This window comes from Pristiophorus japonicus, chromosome 14, assembly GCF_044704955.1.
Source record: "Pristiophorus japonicus isolate sPriJap1 chromosome 14, sPriJap1.hap1, whole genome shotgun sequence".
Taxonomy (NCBI): domain Eukaryota; kingdom Metazoa; phylum Chordata; class Chondrichthyes; family Pristiophoridae; genus Pristiophorus; species Pristiophorus japonicus.
Genome location: NC_091990.1, coordinates 169,351,674 through 169,371,564, shown reverse-complemented (window position 1 = coordinate 169,371,564; position 19,891 = coordinate 169,351,674). Strand labels below are relative to the sequence as shown.

The 19,891-nt window shown below is 43.4% G+C and overlaps 1 protein-coding gene across 7 annotated transcripts in view; it reads right to left on the bottom strand.

The window, feature by feature from the left end:
* dagla (diacylglycerol lipase, alpha) overlaps window positions 1-19,891 on the bottom strand; it is a 519,984-nt gene that overhangs the window by 224,075 nt on the left and 276,018 nt on the right. For 4 of the 7 annotated variants that reach the window (XM_070899843.1, XM_070899842.1, XM_070899845.1 and 1 more), the window contains 2 exons: window positions 16,314-16,503; window positions 9,971-10,106 (listed from right to left, as the gene is read on the bottom strand). In XM_070899843.1, coding sequence (XP_070755944.1) covers window positions 9,971-10,065 — 95 coding nt within the window. In that variant the 5' untranslated portion in view covers window positions 10,066-10,106; window positions 16,314-16,503. The remainder of the gene's footprint in view (window positions 1-9,970; window positions 10,107-16,313; window positions 16,504-19,891) is intronic. The other 3 variants (XM_070899844.1, XM_070899847.1, XM_070899848.1) reach the window with 1 other exon arrangement.

Here is a 19,891-nt window from a genome sequence, read left to right as displayed (position 1 = left end):
GACTGGTGGAGTGCCGCAGGGCTCAGTGCTGGGACCCCAGCTATTTACAATATACTTCAATGTTTAGATGAAGGAATTGAGTGTAATATCTCCAAGTTCGCAGATGATACTAAGCTGGGTGGCGGTGTGAGCTGTGAGGAGGGTGCTAAAAGGCTGCAGGGTGACTTTGACAGGTTAGGTGAGTGGGCAAATGCATGGCAAATGCAGTATAATGTGGATAAATGCGAGGTTATCCACTTTGGTGGCAAAAACATGAAGGCAGAATATTATTTGAATCGCGGCAAATTAGGAAAAGGGGAAGTGCAACGAGACCTGGGTGTCATGTATATCAGTCATTGAAAGTTGGCATGCAGGTACAGAAGGCTGTGAAGAAGGCAAATGGCATGTTGGCCTTCATAGTTGGGGGTTTTGAGTATAGGAGCAGGGAGATCTTACTGCAGTTGTACAGGGTCTTGGTGAGGCCTCACCTGGAATATTGTGTTCAGTTTTGGTCTCCCAATCTGAGGAAGGACAGTCTTGCTATTGAGGGAGTGCAACCAAGGTTCACCAGACTGATTCCTGGGATGGCGGGACTGACATATGAGGAGAGACTAGATCGACTGGGCCTGTATTTACTGGAGTTTAGAAGGATGAGAGGGGATCGCATAGAAACATATAAAATTCTGACGGGACTGGACAGGTTAGATGCAGGAAGAATGTTCCCAATGTTGGGGGAAGTCCAGATCCAGGGGTCACAGTCGAAGGATAAGGGGTAAGCCATTTAGGACCGAGATGAGGAGAAACTTCCTCACTCAGAGAGTTGTTAACCTGTGGAATTCTCTACCGCAGAGAGTTGTTGATGCCAGTTCGTTAGATATATTCAAGAGGGAGTTAGATGTGGACCTTGCAGCTAAAGGGATCAAGGGGTATGGAGAGAAGCAGGAATTGGGTACTGAAGTTGCATGATCAGCCATGATCATATTGAATGGTGGTGCAGGCTCCAAGGGCTGAATGACCTAGTCCTGCACCTATTTTCTACGTTTCTAAGAACTCATTTTTAGAGTGGAAGCAAGTCTTCCTCGACTCCGAGGGACTGCCTATGATGATGATGATGATGATGATGATGTAATGCAGTGAGCAGAACTGCACGCAGTACTCTTGCTGTGACTTAACTAGTGTTTTATAAAGTTCTAGCATAACCTCCCTGCTTTTATATTCTATGTCTCGGCTAATAAAGGCAAGTATCCCATATGCCTTCTTAACCACCCCATCCACCTGTCCCACTACCTTCAGTGATTTGTGGTCATGCACTCCAAGGTCCCTCTGTTCCTCTACACCTCAGAATCCTACCATTTAATGTGTATTCCTTTGCCTTGTTAGCCCTCCCCAAATACATTACCTCACACTTCTCTGGATGGAATTTAATTTGCCACTTTTCGCCCACCTGATATCTGCAGTCTCTAGCTTTCTTCCACATTATCAACCACAAGAACAATTTTTGTATCATCTGCAAACTTCTTAATCATGCCCCCTACATTGAAGTCTAAGTTATTGATATATACCACAAAAAGCAAGGGACCTAGTACTGAGCCCTGTGGAACCCCACTGGAAACAGCCTTCCAGTCACAAAAACACCCATCAACCCTTAGCCTTTGCTTCTGGCCTCAGCCAATTTTGGATCCAACTTGCCACTCTCCCTTGGATTTCATGAGCTTTTACTTTTTTCACCAGTCTGCCATGTGGGACCTTCTCAAAAGTCTTGCTAAAATCCATGTCGGCTACATCAAATGCACTACCCTCATCAACACTCCTCGTTATCTCCTCAAAAGATTCAATCAAGTTAATCAGACATGACCTTCCCTCAACAAATCCATACCAACTGTCCTTGATTAATCCGTGCCTTTTTAAATCATTAATACTGTCCCTCAGAACTTTTTCCAATAATTTGCCCACCACCGAGGTTAAGCTGACTGGCTTGTAATTATTCAGTTTATCCCTTTCTCCCTTTTTAAACAACAGTATAACGTAAGTTTACACTGTACATTAATGATTTAGACGAGGGGATTAAATGTAGTATCTCCAAATTTGCGGATGACACTAAGTTGGGTGGCAGTGTGAGCTGCGAGGAGGATTCTATGAGGCTGCAGAGCGACTTGGATAGGTTAGGTGAGTGGGCAAATGCATGGCAGATGAAGTATAATGTGGATAAATGTGAGGTTATCCACTTTGGTGGTAAAAACAGAGAGACAGACTATTATCTGAATGGTGACAGATTAGGAAAAGGGGAGGTGCAAAGAGACCTGGGTGTCATGGTACATCAGTCATTGAAGGTTGGCATGCAGGTACAGCAGGCGGTTAAGAAAGCAAATGGCATGTTGGTCTTCATAGCGAGGGGATTTGAGTACAAGGGCAGGGAGGTGTTGCTACAATTGTACAGGTCCTTGGTGAGGCCACACCTGGAGTATTGTGTACAGTTTTGGTCTCCTAACCTGAGGAAGGACATTCTTGCTATTGAGGGAGTGCAGCGAAGGATCATCAGACTGATTCCTGGGATGGCGGGACTGACCTATCAAGAAAGACTGGATCAACTGGGCTTGTATTCACTGGAGTTCAGAAGAATGAGAGGGGACCTCATAGAAACGTTTAAAATGCTGACGGGGTTAGACAGGTTAGATGCAGGAAGAATGTTCCCAATGTTGGGGAAGTCCAGAACCAGGGGACACAGTCGAAGGATAAGGGGGAAGCCATTTAGGACCGAGATGAGGAGGAATTTATTCACCCAGAGAGTGGTGAACCTGTGGAATTCTCTACCACAGAAAGTTGTTGAGGCCAATTCACTAAATATATTCAAAAAGGAGTTAGATGAAGTCCTTACTACTAGGGGAATCAAGGGGTATGGTGAGAAAGCAGGAATGGGGTACTGAAGTTGCATGTTCAGCCATGAACTCATTGAATGGCGGTGCAGGCTAGAAGGGCCGAATGGCCTACTCCTGCACCTATTTTCTATGTTTCTATGTTTCTATGTCCTGTCGACAGACAGGATTGGAAAATGATGGTCAGAGGCTCCGCTATTTCCTCTGTTGCTTCTCTTAACAGCCTGGGATATATTTCACCCAGGCCAGATGACGTATCTACTTCCAAAGATACTAAATATCTTAATACTTCCTCTCTACTATGTTTACCTCAGCTAATATTTCACATTCCTCCTCAACTACAATGTCTGAACAATCCCTCTCTTTTATGAAGACAGAAGCAACGTATTCATTAAGAACCATACCCACGTCTTCCACCTCCACACACAAGTTATCTTTTTGGTCTCCAATAGGCCCTACTCTTTCTTTAGTTATCTTCTTGCTCTTTATGGATTTATAAAACCTGTTTTTCTTGATTTTACTTGCTAATATTTTTCGCTCTCTCTTTGTTTTCCTAATTTCCTTTTTAATTTCACCCCTGCACTTCCTATACTCCTCTAGGCTTTCTGCAGTATTTATTTCTCCATATCTCATGTAAGCTTCCCTTTGTTGGCTTACCTACTGTAATGTATGCATCTGCGAGTATGTTCACAGGTTTGCAGTGCTGCTGCATTGTGAGTGGCTTATCCAGTCACGTGATTTACACCAGACTCAATAAAACCCCAGTCAGTTGGGTCTTGGTCATCCGCTATGAGGTATGCAGTTGTGAGCCTAGTGGATGAACTGGTAATGTGTTGTGTGATTATTAAACCTTTGTTAATAAACCAACTAGTTCTTAATAGCAATGTGTTGCTACAAATTCTTAAGCAAGAACCCATGAAGCAAATACATTACACCGACCTTGTATGTCCCTTGATATCCAAGTGGCTCGAGATTTGGGAGTCCAACTCTTTTTCATTGTCGGAACATAATTGCTCTGGACCCTCATTATCTACTTCTTGAATGCCTCTTACTGCTCCAACACTCATTTACCTTCAAGTAGCTGTTTCCAGTCCACTTTTACTAAATCACATCTCAGCTTAGTAAAATTGTCCTTTCCCCAATCAAGAACTTTTACTCTATCTTTGTCCTTTTCCATAACTACGCTAAATCAATCTGAATTATGATCACTACCACCAAAATGCGCTCCCACTGATACCTCTTCCATCTGTCCAGCTTCATTCCTAAAACTATGTCCAGAACCACTCATCACTTGTTGGGTTTGCTACGTACTGTCTAAAAAAAGTTCCCCTGATGCATTTTAAGAATTCTGTGCCCTCTATACCTTTTACACTGATTCTATCCCAGTTAATATTAGAGCAATTGAAATCCCCTACAATACTATTATAAGAGCATAAGGAATAGGAGCAGGAGTAGGCCATTCGGCCTCTCGAGCCTGCTCCGCCATTCAATAAGATTAAGACTGCTCTTCTACCCCAACTCCACTTTCCTGCACTATCCCCATATCCTTTGATCCCCTTGATATCCAAAAGTCTATTGATCTCGGTCTCGAATATACTCAACGACTGAGCCTCCACAGCCCTCTGGGGTAGAGAATTCCAAAGATTCACCACCGTCTGAGTGAAGAAATTTCTCCTTATCTCAGCACTAAATGGCCGACCCCTTATTCTGAGACTGTGACCCCTGGTTCTAGACTCCTCAGCCAGAGAAAATATTCTCCCTACATCTACCCTGTCAAGCCCTGTAAGAATTTTGTATGTTTCAATGAGATCACCTCTTATTCTTCTGAACTCTAGAGAATATAGGCCTAGTCTAGTCAATCTATCCTCATAGGACAATCCCCCCATCCCAGGAATCGGTCTGGTGAACCTTTGTTGCACTCCCTCTATCACAAGTACATCTTTCCCTAGGTAAGGAGACCAAACCTGTACACAATACACCAGGTATGGTCTCACCAGGGTCCTACATAATTGCAGGAAGACATTTTTACTCTTATACTCAATTTCTATTGTAATAAAGGCCAAAATGCCATTTGCTTTCTGCATGTTAACTTTCAGTGATCATGTACAAGGGCACCCAGGTCTCTGAACACCAACATTTCCCAATCTCTCACCTTTTTTCAAAAAAAACCTCTGCTTTTTTATTTTTCCTACCAAAGTGGATAACTTCACATTTCTCCAAATTATATTCCATTTACCATGTTCTTGCCCACTCACTTAACCTGTCTATATCCCCTTGAAGCCTCTTTGCATCCTCCTCACAACTGACATTCTCAACTAGCTTTGTTTCCTTTTTGCACTGCTCAGAAATGTGCCTAAATATTTGCTCTTCTATCGACCTCTGATCATTTGGAGGTCTTAAAAAAAGCAACAATCCTGAGGACTGGGAGAAATTTAGAATTCAACAAAGGAGGACTAAGGGTTTAATTAAGAGGGGGAAAATAGAGTACGAGAGGAAGCTAACAGGGAACATAAAAACTGACTGAAAAAGCTTCTACAAATATGTGAAGAGAAAAATATTAGTGAACACAAACGTAGGTCCCTTGCAGTCGGATTCAGGTGAATTTATAATGGGGAACAAAGAAATGGCAGACCAATTGAACAAATACTTCGGTTCTGTCTTCACGAAGGAAGACACAAATAACCTTCCGATTGTACTAGGGGACAGTAGGTCTAGAGAGAAGGAGGAACTGAAGGATATCCTTATTAGGCTGGAAATTGTGTTTGGGAAATTGATGGGATTGAAGGCCGATAAATCCCCAGGGCATGATAGGCTGCATCCCAGAGTACTTAAGGAAGTGGCCCTAGAAATAGTGGAAGAATTGGTGATCATTTTCCAACAGTCTATCGACTCGGCATCAGTTCCTATGGACTGGAGGGTAGCTAATGTAACACCACTTTTTAAAAAATGAGGGAGAGAGAAAACAGGTAATTACAGACCGGTTAGCCTGACATCAGTAGTGGGGAAAATGTTGGAATCAATCATCAAGGATGAAATAGCAGCACATTTGGAAAGCAGTGACAGGATCGGACCAAGTCAGCATGGATTTATGAAAGAGAAATCATGCTTGACGAATCTTCTGGAATTTTTTGAGTATGTAACTAGCAGAGTGGACAAGGGAGAACCAGTGGATGTGGTGTGTTTGGACTTTCAAAAGGCTTTTGACAAGGTCCCACACAAGAGATTCGTGTGCAAAATCAAAGCGCATGGTATTAGGGGTAATGTACTGACGTGGATAGAAAACTGATTGGCAGACAGGAAGCAGAGAGTCGGGATAAACGGGTCCTTTTCAGAATGGCAGGCAGTGACTAGTGGAGTGCCGCAGGGCTCAGTGCTGGGACCCCAGCTCTTTACAATATACATCAATGATTTGGATGAAGGAATTGAGTGTAATATCTCCAAGTTTGCAGATGACACTAAACTGGGTGGCGGTGTTAGCTGTGAGGAGGATGCTAAGAGGCTGCAGGGTGACTTGGATAGGTTAGGTGAGTGGGCAAATGCATGGCAGATGCAGTATAATCTGGATAAATGTGAGGTTATTCATTTTGGGGGCAAAAATACGAAGGCAGAGTATTATCTGAATGGCGGCAGATTAGGAAAAGGGGAGGTGCAACGAGACCTGGGTGTCATGGTTCATCAGTCACTGAAAGTGGGCATGCAGGTACAGCAAGCAGTAAAGAAGGCAAATGGTATGTTGGCCTTCATAGTTTGGGGATTTGAGTATAGGAGCAGGGAGGTCTTACTGCAGTTGTACAGGGTCTTAGTGAGGCCTCACCTGGAATATTGTCTTCAGTTTTGGTCTCCTAATATGAGGAAGGACGTTCTTGCTATTGAGGGAGTGCAGTGAAGGTTCACCAGACTGATTCCCGGGATGGCAGGACTGACATATGAGGAGAGACTGGATCAACTGGGCCTTTATTCACTGGAGTTTAGAAGGATGAGAGGGGATCTCATAGAAACGTATAAGATTCTGACTGACTGGACAGGTTAGATGCGGGAAGAATGTTCCCGATGTTGGGGAAGTCCAGAACCAGGGGACATAGCCTTAGGATAAGGGGTCGGCCATTTAGGACTGAGATGAGGAGAAACTTCTTCACTCAGAGAGTTGTTAACCTGTGGAATTCCCTGTTGCAGAGAGTTGTTGATGCCAGTTCATTGGATATATTTAAGAGGGAGTTAGATATGGCCCTTACGGCTAAAGGGATCAAGGGGTATGGAGAAAAATCAGGAAAGGGATACTGAAGGAATGATCAGCCAGGATCTTAATGAATGGCGGTGCAGGCTCAAAGGGCCGAATGGCCTACTCCTGCACCTATTTTCTATGTTTCTATGTCTCTGGTACACTCCAGATACAGAAAACACTGCTGCACAAATACAAAAATTAACAAAAAGGCTAATGATATGTTGGTCTTTATCTCAAGGGGACTGGAGGACAAAGGGGAGGGATTTGTGCTTCAATTGTGAAGAGCCTTGGTCAGCCCCATCAGGGGTACAGTGAACACCGCAACTTCAGAAAGGATGTATTGGCCTTGGTACAGCACAGATTCCAGGGCTTAAAGTTAAATTATGATGACAGGTTGCATAAACTTGGCTTATATTTGCTTTAATTTAGAAGATTGAGGGCCATCTAATTGAGGCATTTAAAGCGCTAAAAGGATTTTATTAGAGTCAACCTACATACTGAACAGGAGTTACAGAAAGAAAAAGACTTGCATTTATAAAGCTCCTTTTATGACCACCGGACATCCCAAAGCACTTTACAGCCAATGAAGTACTTTTTTGAAACGTAGTAGCCAATTTTTATACAGCAAGCTCCCACAAACAACAATGTGATAATAAACAGATAATCTGTTTTAGTGATGTTGGTTGAGGAATAAATATTAGCTAGGATAACTTCCCTGCTCTTCTTCAAAATAGTGCCATAGGATCGTTAACGTCCACCTTAGGGGGCAGATGGGGCCTCGGTTTAACATTTCATCTGAAAGACGGCACCTTAGACAGGGCAGTACTCCCTCAGTACTGCACTGAAACGTCAGCCTAGATTTATGGGCTCGAGTCTCTGGAGTGGGACTTGAACCTAGGAAGTGAACAGTCTTTTTTGCCAGGGAATAGTTGAATGTGGCAGAGAATCTAAAAGAAAGTTAAAGATTCAGGTGAATTGAGAATTATTTACAAAATATTGATGAGAGCTACAATTAATGGAAACCTAGGATATTGTTTCTCCTGCTGTAGCTCCTGTACAAATTCAGTATGTACAAAACTACCAGTAGATATTGAGCAGAAATGTGATTCGGCTGCTAAAATGTCCCAATTATTCCCAATAAACAGTGCATGACTTTTGGCTGTTAGTGCTACCAAGTGAGTCAGGCTGTCATCTAGAAGTCAGATGGTTGTTCTTCAAGCTGCACTCCAGTAATTGGGCACATAATAATATCATGTGGATGACATTCTAGTGCAATACTAGGATAGTGTGCCGCCATCGATCTGCCCATCCCAGTGATTAAAGATGTCACGGTACAATTGGAAAAGGAGCATAGAGTTAACCTGATGTCTTAGCCAACATTCTTTCCTCAATCAACAGTGCCAAAAATAGATTATCTGGTCATTACTGTGTGCAAAAATGTTGCTACTTTTGCCCACAAAATAAGTCACTGCACCTCAATTCATTGAATGTGACGCACTTCAGTATCGGCACATTTAACATAGCTATCTTACTTATCTCTTGTTAACATGAGCACTGCTTTCGAGCCACTGTGTCGAGATAGTTTTAGCAGGCCAAACATCCTTAACTTGGCATTGTGAATCAAAGCATTCTCCATTTATAGTATCACAGAAGTGGAACTCAATCTCACATGAAGGGTAAGCTCCTTCCTGAGATATGAGACTTTTTCTTTCTTTATGTTTTTTACAAACAGTAAACAAGGGCCCAAATTTGGTCCTCCGGTTTTTTCGGCGCACTTATGTGAGGTGTGCCGACTTCCTGCGCTCAAAACGGCGTTAAAAAGATATCCCCGTATTCTGGCCCCTCTGCCGACTCTCCCGGGGCTTGGCGCGGTGTGGCGAGTCCAGTGGGTGGCAGAGCTAGGGCCCTGCGCCTAAAAGAGCGACGTTAGCTGTCCGCACGCGCAGTAGCTCCTCCCATGATTGTGATGCTGCGTGCCTGCAGCGTGGGACGCAACGCGACCCGCCCCTATCCCGGGCAGAGTGGCCTGCTGCACCGGCCGGCCGCTGCCTTCCCGCGGAGAGCAGCCCCGCCCCGCGGAGAGAGAGAGCAGCCCCGCCCCGCGGAGAGAGAGAGCAGCCCCGCCCCGCGGAGAGAGAGAGCAGCCCCGCCCCGCGGAGAGAGAGAGCAGCCCCGCCCCGCGGAGAGAGAGAGCAGCCCCGCCCCGCGGAGAGAGAAGTCAGTCCACGGAGAGAAGTCCTGGAAGTCCTCGGAAAGAAGTCCTGGAAGTCGTCGGAGTCGGCCCGCTGACTTCCCGGGTCGAGTTAGGAAGGTAGGACTTAAATAATAAAAAATAAAACTTATGTTTTTTATGCTTCTGGAATGTTGTTGTAAGGTGTTTAGTGCTTTGCAAGGTCCTCTCCGCTTCCCTTCCCCCCCTATCTCTGGCTACCTGCGCTGATTTCTTAACTCTTCACAAGGGTTTTCTGTGTGGCCATAAGTGGCCACATACGCTGGCCTAAGTTAGTTTGGAGCAACTATTAACTGTCCAAACTGGCTTAAATGGCCAAAACAGGCGTAGGTGGCTGGTAACGCCCCCTTTTGAAAAAAAAAACTAAACTAAAAAAAATCCTAACTAACTCACTTACCCTGGCGCAAATTGAATGTGCAGAATGGGGATTTTTAAGATACTCCAGAAAAATCAAGTTGCTCCAAAAAAAACGGAGCAACTCCTGGGCAAATTTGAGCCCCAATCTTTAATTATTTTGCCTTCGAGACATGTTCAGATAATTGTGACGATCTCATTTCCACAGGGTCCTAATTACTAATCAGGTTTCACCTCCATTGCCGGTCTATAAAATAGGTCAGATACAATAAGGGTACACCACTTCATCCTCTTTGAAAAATCAGCTCTTACCAGGTAGTGTGAATGAGAAAGAGGAAGATTCCTGGCAGCACCAAGTCATCACTCCCCACTGACCAGCGTCGCCTGAAAATCACAATTCCTGGCATGGTCTCCGCCACCAGCTAATTTGTTCATCAATGCCAGAATCCTATGGGGAAATAAAACAAGCTTTGTTAAATCACCACATCTTCAATCAGACTGCATAAAAGAATGACTTTTAAGGACCTGTGATTTTGCAAAGGATACTCAGACACAATTGGCCAAGACTCAGTTAGGTGACTTTGAAAATATCCTAACATGCAGGTACTGCAGAGTCCCTTTAACTGTGCTATTCAAAAGTAAGAATAGATCCTACAATTTTATTCAATGATTTTACCACCTGCAGTACACATATATATTGGAGTTGCATGATTTCAAAAGCCTCAAACCACAGATCCTGTAATTATTATGCTACAACAGAAAACAGATTTAAAATATAAGCTGAGAATGTGAAACAAAATGAGATACGAGAAAAGGGTGAATTGGTTCACTTAGCTCATTGCGTACACATTCAACCCTACATGTCTGCAGATTCAGTCCTGGTCATCAACAGTTTGAGCAGATTCCCTGTAACTTCACATTGGGAATAGGGATAGTGGGTTACTTGTAGCATTTTCCATAACATAAGCAATAGGCGCAGGAGTAGGCCATTTGGCCCCTCGAGCATGCATCGCCATTCAATAGGATTATGGCTGATCTTCTACCTCGACTCCACTTTCCTGCACTATCCCCATATCCCTTAATATCCAAAAATCTAAAAAAAAACCCTTGACCTGAATATACTCAATGACTGAGCCTCCACAGCCCTCTGGGGTACAGAATTCCAAATAATTCAGCACCCTCTGAGTGAAGAAATTTCTCCCCTCCCTGTATCTATCCTGTCAAGCCCTCTAATAATTTTCTAAGTTTCAATGACGTCAGCTCTCATTCTTCTAAACTCTAGGGAATATAGGCCTACCCAATCTCTCCTCATAGGACAATCCCCCCCTCCCCCCCGCCCATTCAGGAATCAGTCCACTGAACCTTCGTTGCATTTCCTCTGAGGCAAGTACATCCTTTCTTAGGTAAGGAGATCAAAACTATACACAGTACTCCAGGTGTGGTCTCAAATTCTATCACGCCATTAAAAGTTCACTTACACCTGAATGGACAAGCCCGAACTTTTTCTCGTGTATTTAGTGGGTAACTAATGGAAAAGTACCGCAACTTCACGCCTTTCATGTTTTAATTCTGAATCTTTCGGCGAGTACTGGCGTAGTGAAGTTTGTGCAGCAGAGCAAATCGGACAGCAACTTCCAGATTTCTGCGTTTAACTGTGTTCCATTATTAACACAAGTTTTTGAACTAAAGAAGAATAATTTCCAGTATTTGTTCCATTAACACAACACAACATTACGGAACAGGTCCAAACTGTAACTGTGGTCCATTTGGAATAGTTGCCGCTGAGCCTTCAGGCAGCAAAGCGTTCACGGATGAACTGCTGGCGTAAGGCTCGAGCAATCCTTAAAGGGGCACAGCAGCCCACCCTCCTCTGCCGTCGTGCCCTGGGTTCAGTTAGTTGCATTATGTCCTCGTCCTCCTCATCATCAGCCACTCTCACCTTAGGTGGGTCTTCTACTACCAACTGCTGCTGCCTCATGATGGCTAAGTTGTGCAGAAAACAACAGTGAACTGACCAACAATGTCAGGGGAGTATTGCAAGTAGCCTACGGAATGGTCCAGGCATCGGAAACGCTGCTTCAAGATGCCAATAGCCCACTCTATTATGCATGCGACATGTTGCATTCCCGCTCAGCTTCCATCCAGGTTACATGTAGGGCGTCATGAGCTAGGTGGCGAGTCCATAAATTGTGTCTCCCAGCAAACAGCTCTGCCTTTCTGGCTACTGCTGAAACATGGCAGATATAGCGCTCTCACGTAGGATGAACGCATCATGGGTGCTCTCAGGGTAGCTCGCATTAACTGCCATGATGTAATGCATGTCGTCACAGACGAGCTGCATATTCACAGAGTGGAAGCCTTTTCTGTTCCTGTACATCTCGGAATCCTTCAAAGGTGCTCGCAAGGTGATGTGGGTATAATCAATGCAGCCCTGTACCTTTGGGAAGCCAGCAATCCTGGAGAAGCCCACAGCCCTGTCACGCATTGCCTGGGCGGTCATGGGGAACTTTATGTAGTCATTCCTCCGGGCATATAGTGCAGCAGTCACCTGCTGAATGCAGATGTGTGTTGTATGTTGAGAAATGGCACACAAATCCTCAGTTGTGGCCTGGAATGATCCAGGTGCATAAAATGAAAGTGCAGCGTTAACCTTTACTTCAGCTGACAAAGCAGCCCACCTAACACTTCGAGGGCGCAGGTCTGCTTTTATTAACTCTCAGATCTTGGTTACAACTTCTTTGTGGAAATGCAGCCTTCTCACACAGTCTGCATCACTCAGATGCAGGTATGAATGCCTGTCTCGATATAGCCGATGTGGGTAAAGGCCTCCTGCCCATCATCCTATGTGCTCTGAGGTTCCTCAGATGATGATGTCTAATCAATCTTCTCCTCCGCAGCACATTCATACAGAAGGCTTGCACGAGGTATGGCATGGTCAATATTGCCCCCATAATTACATTGTAGCTTTGCAACAACCTCAAAACAGGAGAAAGCATACACACCTTCTTTCCTCTATCTCTCTCCCCAAGGTCGACATCCTAGTATGGATCACACCCTGGTCTGCGCATGAGCAATAGGCTTGCTTAGAATGGGAGGCTAGGCATTCAGTAAAGCAACAAAGTCTAATGCAATTGTTTAATTTTTGATTTTTTTTCCCAAAGTATCACCCCACCACCGAACATCTCCTCACTGGGCTCAAGGGTCAGCCGGCAGAATCGCTCCCTCACCCGGACATAGGGGCTTGGCATTTCTCCCCCCCGGGCTTCTTTTGAAGCTGCTATATAGCCCAAGGGTTCTCATCCCTTCAGTTCGGCTTCCACCCCCCGACCCCACTGGGCTTCTTTTGAAGCCGAGCCCCGAGCCCCTTTGTCCAGGCGAAGGAGTGATTCTGCCGGCCGATGCTCTGACCCTCGAGCCCGGTGAGGAGATGTTCGGTGGTGGCGTGGTACTTTGAAAAACAAACAAAATTAAAGAATTACATTAGACTTCCATTTCGCCTTTTTGACTTTGAAAAAAATTAAGCTTCATGATGGTTATTCTTTGCCTTCTTGACTCACTCCAAAACTTCGCCTAAAAACAATGGTGTCTTTCTGCGTGATTTTTTAATGTGCGCTGAATTTTCATAAGTGCCCAGAAGGTTTTTTGGGAGTGGTCACATACGCCGTCCTTGGAAAAATATAAGTTGGCCAAACTTGCTTAAATGTGAAAAACTGGCGCAGACATCAGGTTACGCCCCCTACGACGCAAAAAATCGTAACTAACTGAATTACGCTGGCAGAGAAATTTAGGGAAACTTGGATATTTTAATTTATGGCAAAAAAAGCAGCGCACGCCAAAAAAACGGCGCAGATAACTGGGGAAAATTGAGCCCCTATATCCTAAACAAATCTAGCAGTTTTTCCTAGCTATTTCGTGTTGTCAGGTGCTATACTTCTCTGTAGCCTGGGTAGACTCCGTCTAACTTGACATTGAATAGAGATAGTGGGTTACTTGCAGCACTCTCCATTTATGATGGCACAGCCTCCAATCACCAGTTTCATTGCATTAAATGAGCTAACAACAGTATAACAAGGGAAGCTGGCTCCTGGGTGGGCAACACCCTTGGGAGCTCTTTGCTATGCAACTCTAAGCTTAGCCCTTTCTTCCCTTAATCTCTTTTCTCCCACAGGTTAAGTTCCCCTGGCTCTAAAAGTGGGTTAATTTTAGCCCTAACTACAAGTTTAAAGTTACCTGGGCTAACTGGCTTCCAGATTCCTGGACGTCAAGACACGCATCTCAGCTCGACTACACTGTTAAACTCAGCTGTTGTGACTCCCTGATCTGCTATTCAGTTGCTTAAGTTTTAAGGTAACTTTGTTTTGTTTACAACCTATCCCCCACTGCTGTGGTTACCTGCTGTGGTATGACTGCCCTACTGGCTTTTCAGCTTTATTTTGCTATAGTGTAGCAAGCCTCCTGGCTCTTCATTTCCACAGAAATACCTCCTATATTGTACCTTCCAAATAGCTTCTGGACGCACTTGCCCTGCACACCAGTTCATCAATGCTCCACGCTGACTCCACCCTACCGATGTCAAATTTATCCCATTACAGGACCTCTGACTCCCTCCTATTGTCTCCTCTCTACTGCCCGTTTATTACCAGGACATATCTATCCTAATCTTGCCTTGTAACTTTGCCCTTGTAACTCGAGAATTCACTAAATATATTTAAAAAGGAGTTAGATGTAGTCCTTATTACTCAGGGGATCAAGGGGTATGGCGAGAAAGCAGGAATGGGGTACTGAAGTTGCATGTTCAGCCATGAACTCATTGAATGACAGTGCAGGCTCGAAGGGCCGAATGGCCTACTCCTGCACCTATTTTCTATGTTTTTATGAGTTTCCGTGCCCAATCATGTGCACGTTTTGGCTGCTGCTCCGGACCCAAGCCCATCATTTCTATTTCCTATTTTTTTCCTTTTCTCTCTACCTTTCCTAGGCCCCTACATCCTGTCATCATGCCTCCTTTCATTTTTCCCCTCAGGAAATCTGCCCTCCCAAATCCTAACCCTAACAGCACTCCTCGGCCTTCTTGCTCTCCTGCCACCATCCCAAGCTTGACTCCCTCTTAGATAAGCCTACTTTTTCCCTCTGTGCTTCTCTTAGCACTCTCCGAGGGGCCCATCGAGGCACTCAGAGCTGCCTCCTTACGAGTAGCAACCTTAACTGCCCCATCCTACTCTCGCCAACCTTCCCACCCAGCAGGACCACTGGGGGCTAATCATGCCAATCTCTATCCTGTTCCACTTACCCCTCCCAATGATGATCCTGTAGATTCTGCCAATGGATCAGCGATCACCGCCTCTCTCAGCATCTCCCTCCAGAATGTCCATTCACTTATGGTCCTTTCCATACAAGAGCTTATTGTGGATGATTGCATCGACATCATGGCCTTGACGAGAACCTGACTGACAGGCGCTGACACCTTCCCATTTAATGAAGCCTCCCCCGCCTGCCTATACATTCCACCACTTGCCCTACCCAAACCACCGCAGTGGCGGTGTGGCACTTATCACCAAATCACACCTTAGTCTGTCCTCCTCCTTCTATGCACCTTCTCTTCCTTTGAACATCTCACCTGTTCAACCCCTCACCTTGCTTTTAAAATCCTCGCTCTCTATTGCCACCCAAATACCACGCCAAATTTCTCAGAGCTCTTCACTGCTTTCTTCCCTCAGTCATTGCACCAAGCACCTTCTCATCCTCAGTAATTTCAATCTCCACCTCAACTCATTATGCCTTCTTCCCTTCGAGTTCATTCAACTTCCCTTCCTGGTCCTCATGTTAACTGATATTATTAACGGTTCCCTCGAATTCATTGAAAAATTAATTTTTAGTTAAAACCTTTACATGATGAAACAAAGTAGCAAGTGGGGAAAAAGGGATGGATATTTGTTTTAAAAACTAGACTTTTGTTGTCAGTCTTATACTTTAGAAATTTATGGCTGTCTACAAAAAAAACTATCGAGTCCAAAATTGAATAGGTGACAAACCTACTACATAGTTTTACAGTATCACTGAAAAGGCTGTTCAATTCAAAAGCTCAAGAAGTTATAATAGGCCACCTGCCCTTCCCTTTCCCCAACACTACTTCCTTCTTGATTCAATGCCACTGTGAGCAGCTGAGAAAATATACAACTCAAGAGAAGAGATCAACACTATTGGATGCTTTTGCCTCAAGATAAAGTTAATTTATAATTCCAAGGATTTTTTCAGAATGATCTTGTGCCTACATCATAAACTAAAAGCAACAAAAATAATTCCCATTGCTGTACATTCTGGTAGGTGTAACTGAAAGATTAGAAAATGTTATTTATTTTTTGTTATTAAGTGCTTAAAAACATTAAATATCCTTAGTTAGCCAAGGCTAAGATTAACAAAATAAGAGTTGACTTTTAAACATAAATCTCCATACAATTTAAAAAAATCTTCAGCCATAAATTATTTTTGAGATGTTTTTTCCTGACATAGGTCATGTGATAATTCAGTACACAGTGCATTTAGATGCAGTAACTGCAGGTGAACTGCCTGAGTTTGCATGTTCCAATATGTTCTTCGAGGAAAAACAATTTTCTAACTTGTGTCATTCAATGATCTCAAAACTGGAACTCCTCACCTTTCTCATTCGTTCCTTTCTCCTGCTGACTTCAGTCTTTTAAAATCCAGGTTTGGAATCACCTATCCAGAACTTCCTGTTTACCCCATCAATGCTGTCATTTGTAATTCAATCGGTTCCTTTTGAATTTAATTCCTCTGCACCTCTTCTTCCTACTGCATCATTTAGTTTTGATGGCTATTTAAAATTCCTTTAAATAAATTAACAGGATTTAAAGTGGATACCTGCTAATAACATTCCAATAAACTCCATAGAATGCATATACCTAGATTTTTAACATTATTGTTTTGACACTTGTGCTAAAACAATCCTTACAATGATTAAATCTCAATCTACAATACTTCAAATTTATATCAATGATAACTATCCACAATTTACTACTGGTTAATCTCCTGTGGCTTTTCAGAAAGATAGGCAAATCCAATTTGAATTTTTCAGGTTAAGCAGAGTTAGAAGGTGGGGAATAATGGAACCAATGTGGAGAAAGAGAGGAACAAGGAGGAGAGGGGGAAACAGAAAGAAATGGGTGGGGAGGGGATAAGAAGGGTTGGGGAGGAAGATGAAGGATAATTTGATCATCCAGGGTAGGGGGATTGAGGCATTAAACAGGCAGCCATCAGCCAAGAAGTACAGCTGTTACGGAGAGGAAAAAAGTGAATGGGAAATGCAGTTTCCATTGCTTTCCCTATTTTTATTTTGCCAACAAATTTCATCAGCTTCCATTTACTTGTGTTATCCAGGTCATTATAATGTGTATTTTAAATTACAACCCACTCTCAACATTTCCCAGTATGACATCTCACCTAGCATGAGCACACATTGGTTCCATTTTCTTTTAATTTGCTTTTTATTGAAGTACCAAGTTCTAGCCATCTCTTGCTGTCACTTTTACCTTCATCAGAATGTTTCATGAGATATTTTTTAAAACCTTCCTGACAATCAGAGTGAACGATATCTCAGAGAGGTCCACTAGCAGCACTCACCATTACACTTTATGTTTCCCACATTACAACACTGACTACACTCCAAAAGTACTTCATTGGCTGCAAAGCGCTTTGAGATGTCCGGTGGTCGTGAAAGGTGCTATATAAATGCAAGTCTTTCTTTACTAAAACACTAATGACATGCCTGCCATTTTAATGTATCAAATAATTAAATATTCTTGCAAAAAAGTGTGGTCTGTTCCACATATTACTACATCTGTATTCTGAAAAACATATTCTAGCCAATGAACATTCAACTTCAATGAAAATAACCACACTCGCTGCCACAGTAACTATGCAATGGATATATGATTGCCTTTGCAGGAAATTTGATTGGTACTTCACATTTGGATGAGAGGCCAACTGCAAGAATGCCATTTATCAGGGCTCTTCCTATTAACTAACACCTGCTAATGTTTGAGTTCAAAACATTCAGAAATCAATTGGTAGTTTCCTGAAAATACAATGGGTAAATTTACTACATAGTGTGGTAGCACAGTCCAGGAAGGTTCCAAGTTAGATCCTTAGTCTGTGCAACGCCAGCTCATATCAGCCAGGGTAACACAGAGGGTACTAAGATTTGCGTCAGCATCCTTGAGCTGAGAGTGGGGTAAAATGACCTTAGGTTTTCATTCCTGACTGCCATCCAGCAACTCATGTATGAAAGGGTAAGTGAATGCCAGCTGAAGACCAGGTCTGGCTCAGCTGTGATGGTCTCCAAGATCAAATAACCTGATGATATGGACTGCGTAGGCTTAAAAGTCACCACTTGAGCAAGGTATAAGAGATCTGACACCACCCATGAAACTGTACTCCAAAATGAATCAACATCTTCAGGAGAGAGAGGAGGGAAAATAGTGGCAGATTTTCTTGGGTCTCTGCATCTGCTGTGCTCAGCACAGAGACCCAGGAAAATCTGCTACTATTTTCCCTCCTCCTCTCCTGAAGATGCGGATTCATTTTGGAGTATCCACAAAATGGAATGAGGGGAAAATTGGCCAAGTTCCTTTACAGACATGCGATCCAACTCACCCAATTTTCCAATATTTCCTGCGCTCAGGCGATTCAGTGCACCTGGGCGTAGACCCAGGAAAATCTCCCTTCTAGTTTAAAAAGAATCAACGGATGTCCAAGATACTGCCTCTTCTGAAGGAGATTCCCAATTAACAATAAACGTACAGAGATCACAATTTCTTAAGGAATAGCCCGAATGGCAATCTGCAGATTACTTTTTTTCATGCATGCACGTATATTTCATTTCAAAGGAAATTCAGTTATTTTAAAAAAAGTAAAAAATAATATTTAGCATGTGCTTCAAAAAGAATCCAGTCTGGATGCTTCTTCCATGAAATACCTTCAATCTATGATCCCCTGTCCTATGACATGTTCTGTTCTCGCATGGTTTCACATCAATCCATTAGGCTACACCTGTGAGGCCCTCTCAATTCCAGCGCTGGGAATCAATTACTGAAACTGAAAAGTTTGAGAGGCAGACTACACAAGAGGGCAGTGAAAAAGCTGTCGGCTCCTACTGAAACAGTAAAGACGTCCGAACAGTAGTGCATTTTTCTCGGGACGATTTTCAAACTGGGCAACAGGCAAAGCTGCGATCTTACAAAGGAAATGACGTCAGAACAAACTCAAAAGCAATGAGAAGAATTTGGAAGTCCCTCTGCTGCAATCTGCTGCAGTATGCATCACTAAACAGCAGCAGTTACTAAAAAAAGGAAAATGAAAAAGAAAATCAAAGAACCAAACACAGCCAGAATTATTTTTGTATTGAAAGCAAAATTTGTTGTTGTTGACTTCCATGAAGGTTTTAAAAAATTTAGTGAAGCTTATTGATCCACAGCACTTCACAATAAATTCCGACACAAGGAGTCCATTCAGCAAGCAGGGTAATTGGCCATGAACAACATCATTGTCTGGATTTTCAGACACCAATTATCCATAACGCACTTGAATTTCTGATGGGCTGGCTGCTATAGGTGGGGGTAGGGAGACATCTCCCTACACTGAAAAGTTATCAAGTTAAAGACGCTGCTACAACAGCCACACCAGTCTTTTATCACAAGGGATTTTTGTGTTAGTAAATCAAAAAGGGAACTCACAGGTATGAATCATGCTGGTGCCTCACCAGTTACAGCAGCAGAAAGGCACTTTTATAGTTTTAGAAAATGTATGTTTCCCAAATCTGCATATTCTAAATTCACTGCCAACTGGCTATAATAGTGACTCAGATTTATTAGAATAACGGACAGTCAACCATGAAAACTTTGGCACTGATCCCATCCAGTCAAGCCAATTAAGCAGCATTTTCAGAATCCCAGAGCGGTGTTTGTTTGCATGGGTGTTGGTGGGGGGAGGGAGGGGTTGTGTGAGGGGTGTAGAGTGAGACGTGGAAGCAACAGGGCAAAAGCAGTATTCTGTATGATTGGCTAGAAAGCAAGATGCGTTTTGGTGGGTGATTTGTAATTCTGGTGTTCCCCCAACACTCTACTCGGGTTCACAGTATGTGGGTCGCACAGCATGTGCTCCTATCCACGCCGTCAGATTGTAGCATTTAGGTGAAAACTAATAGGAAAATGAATTTCC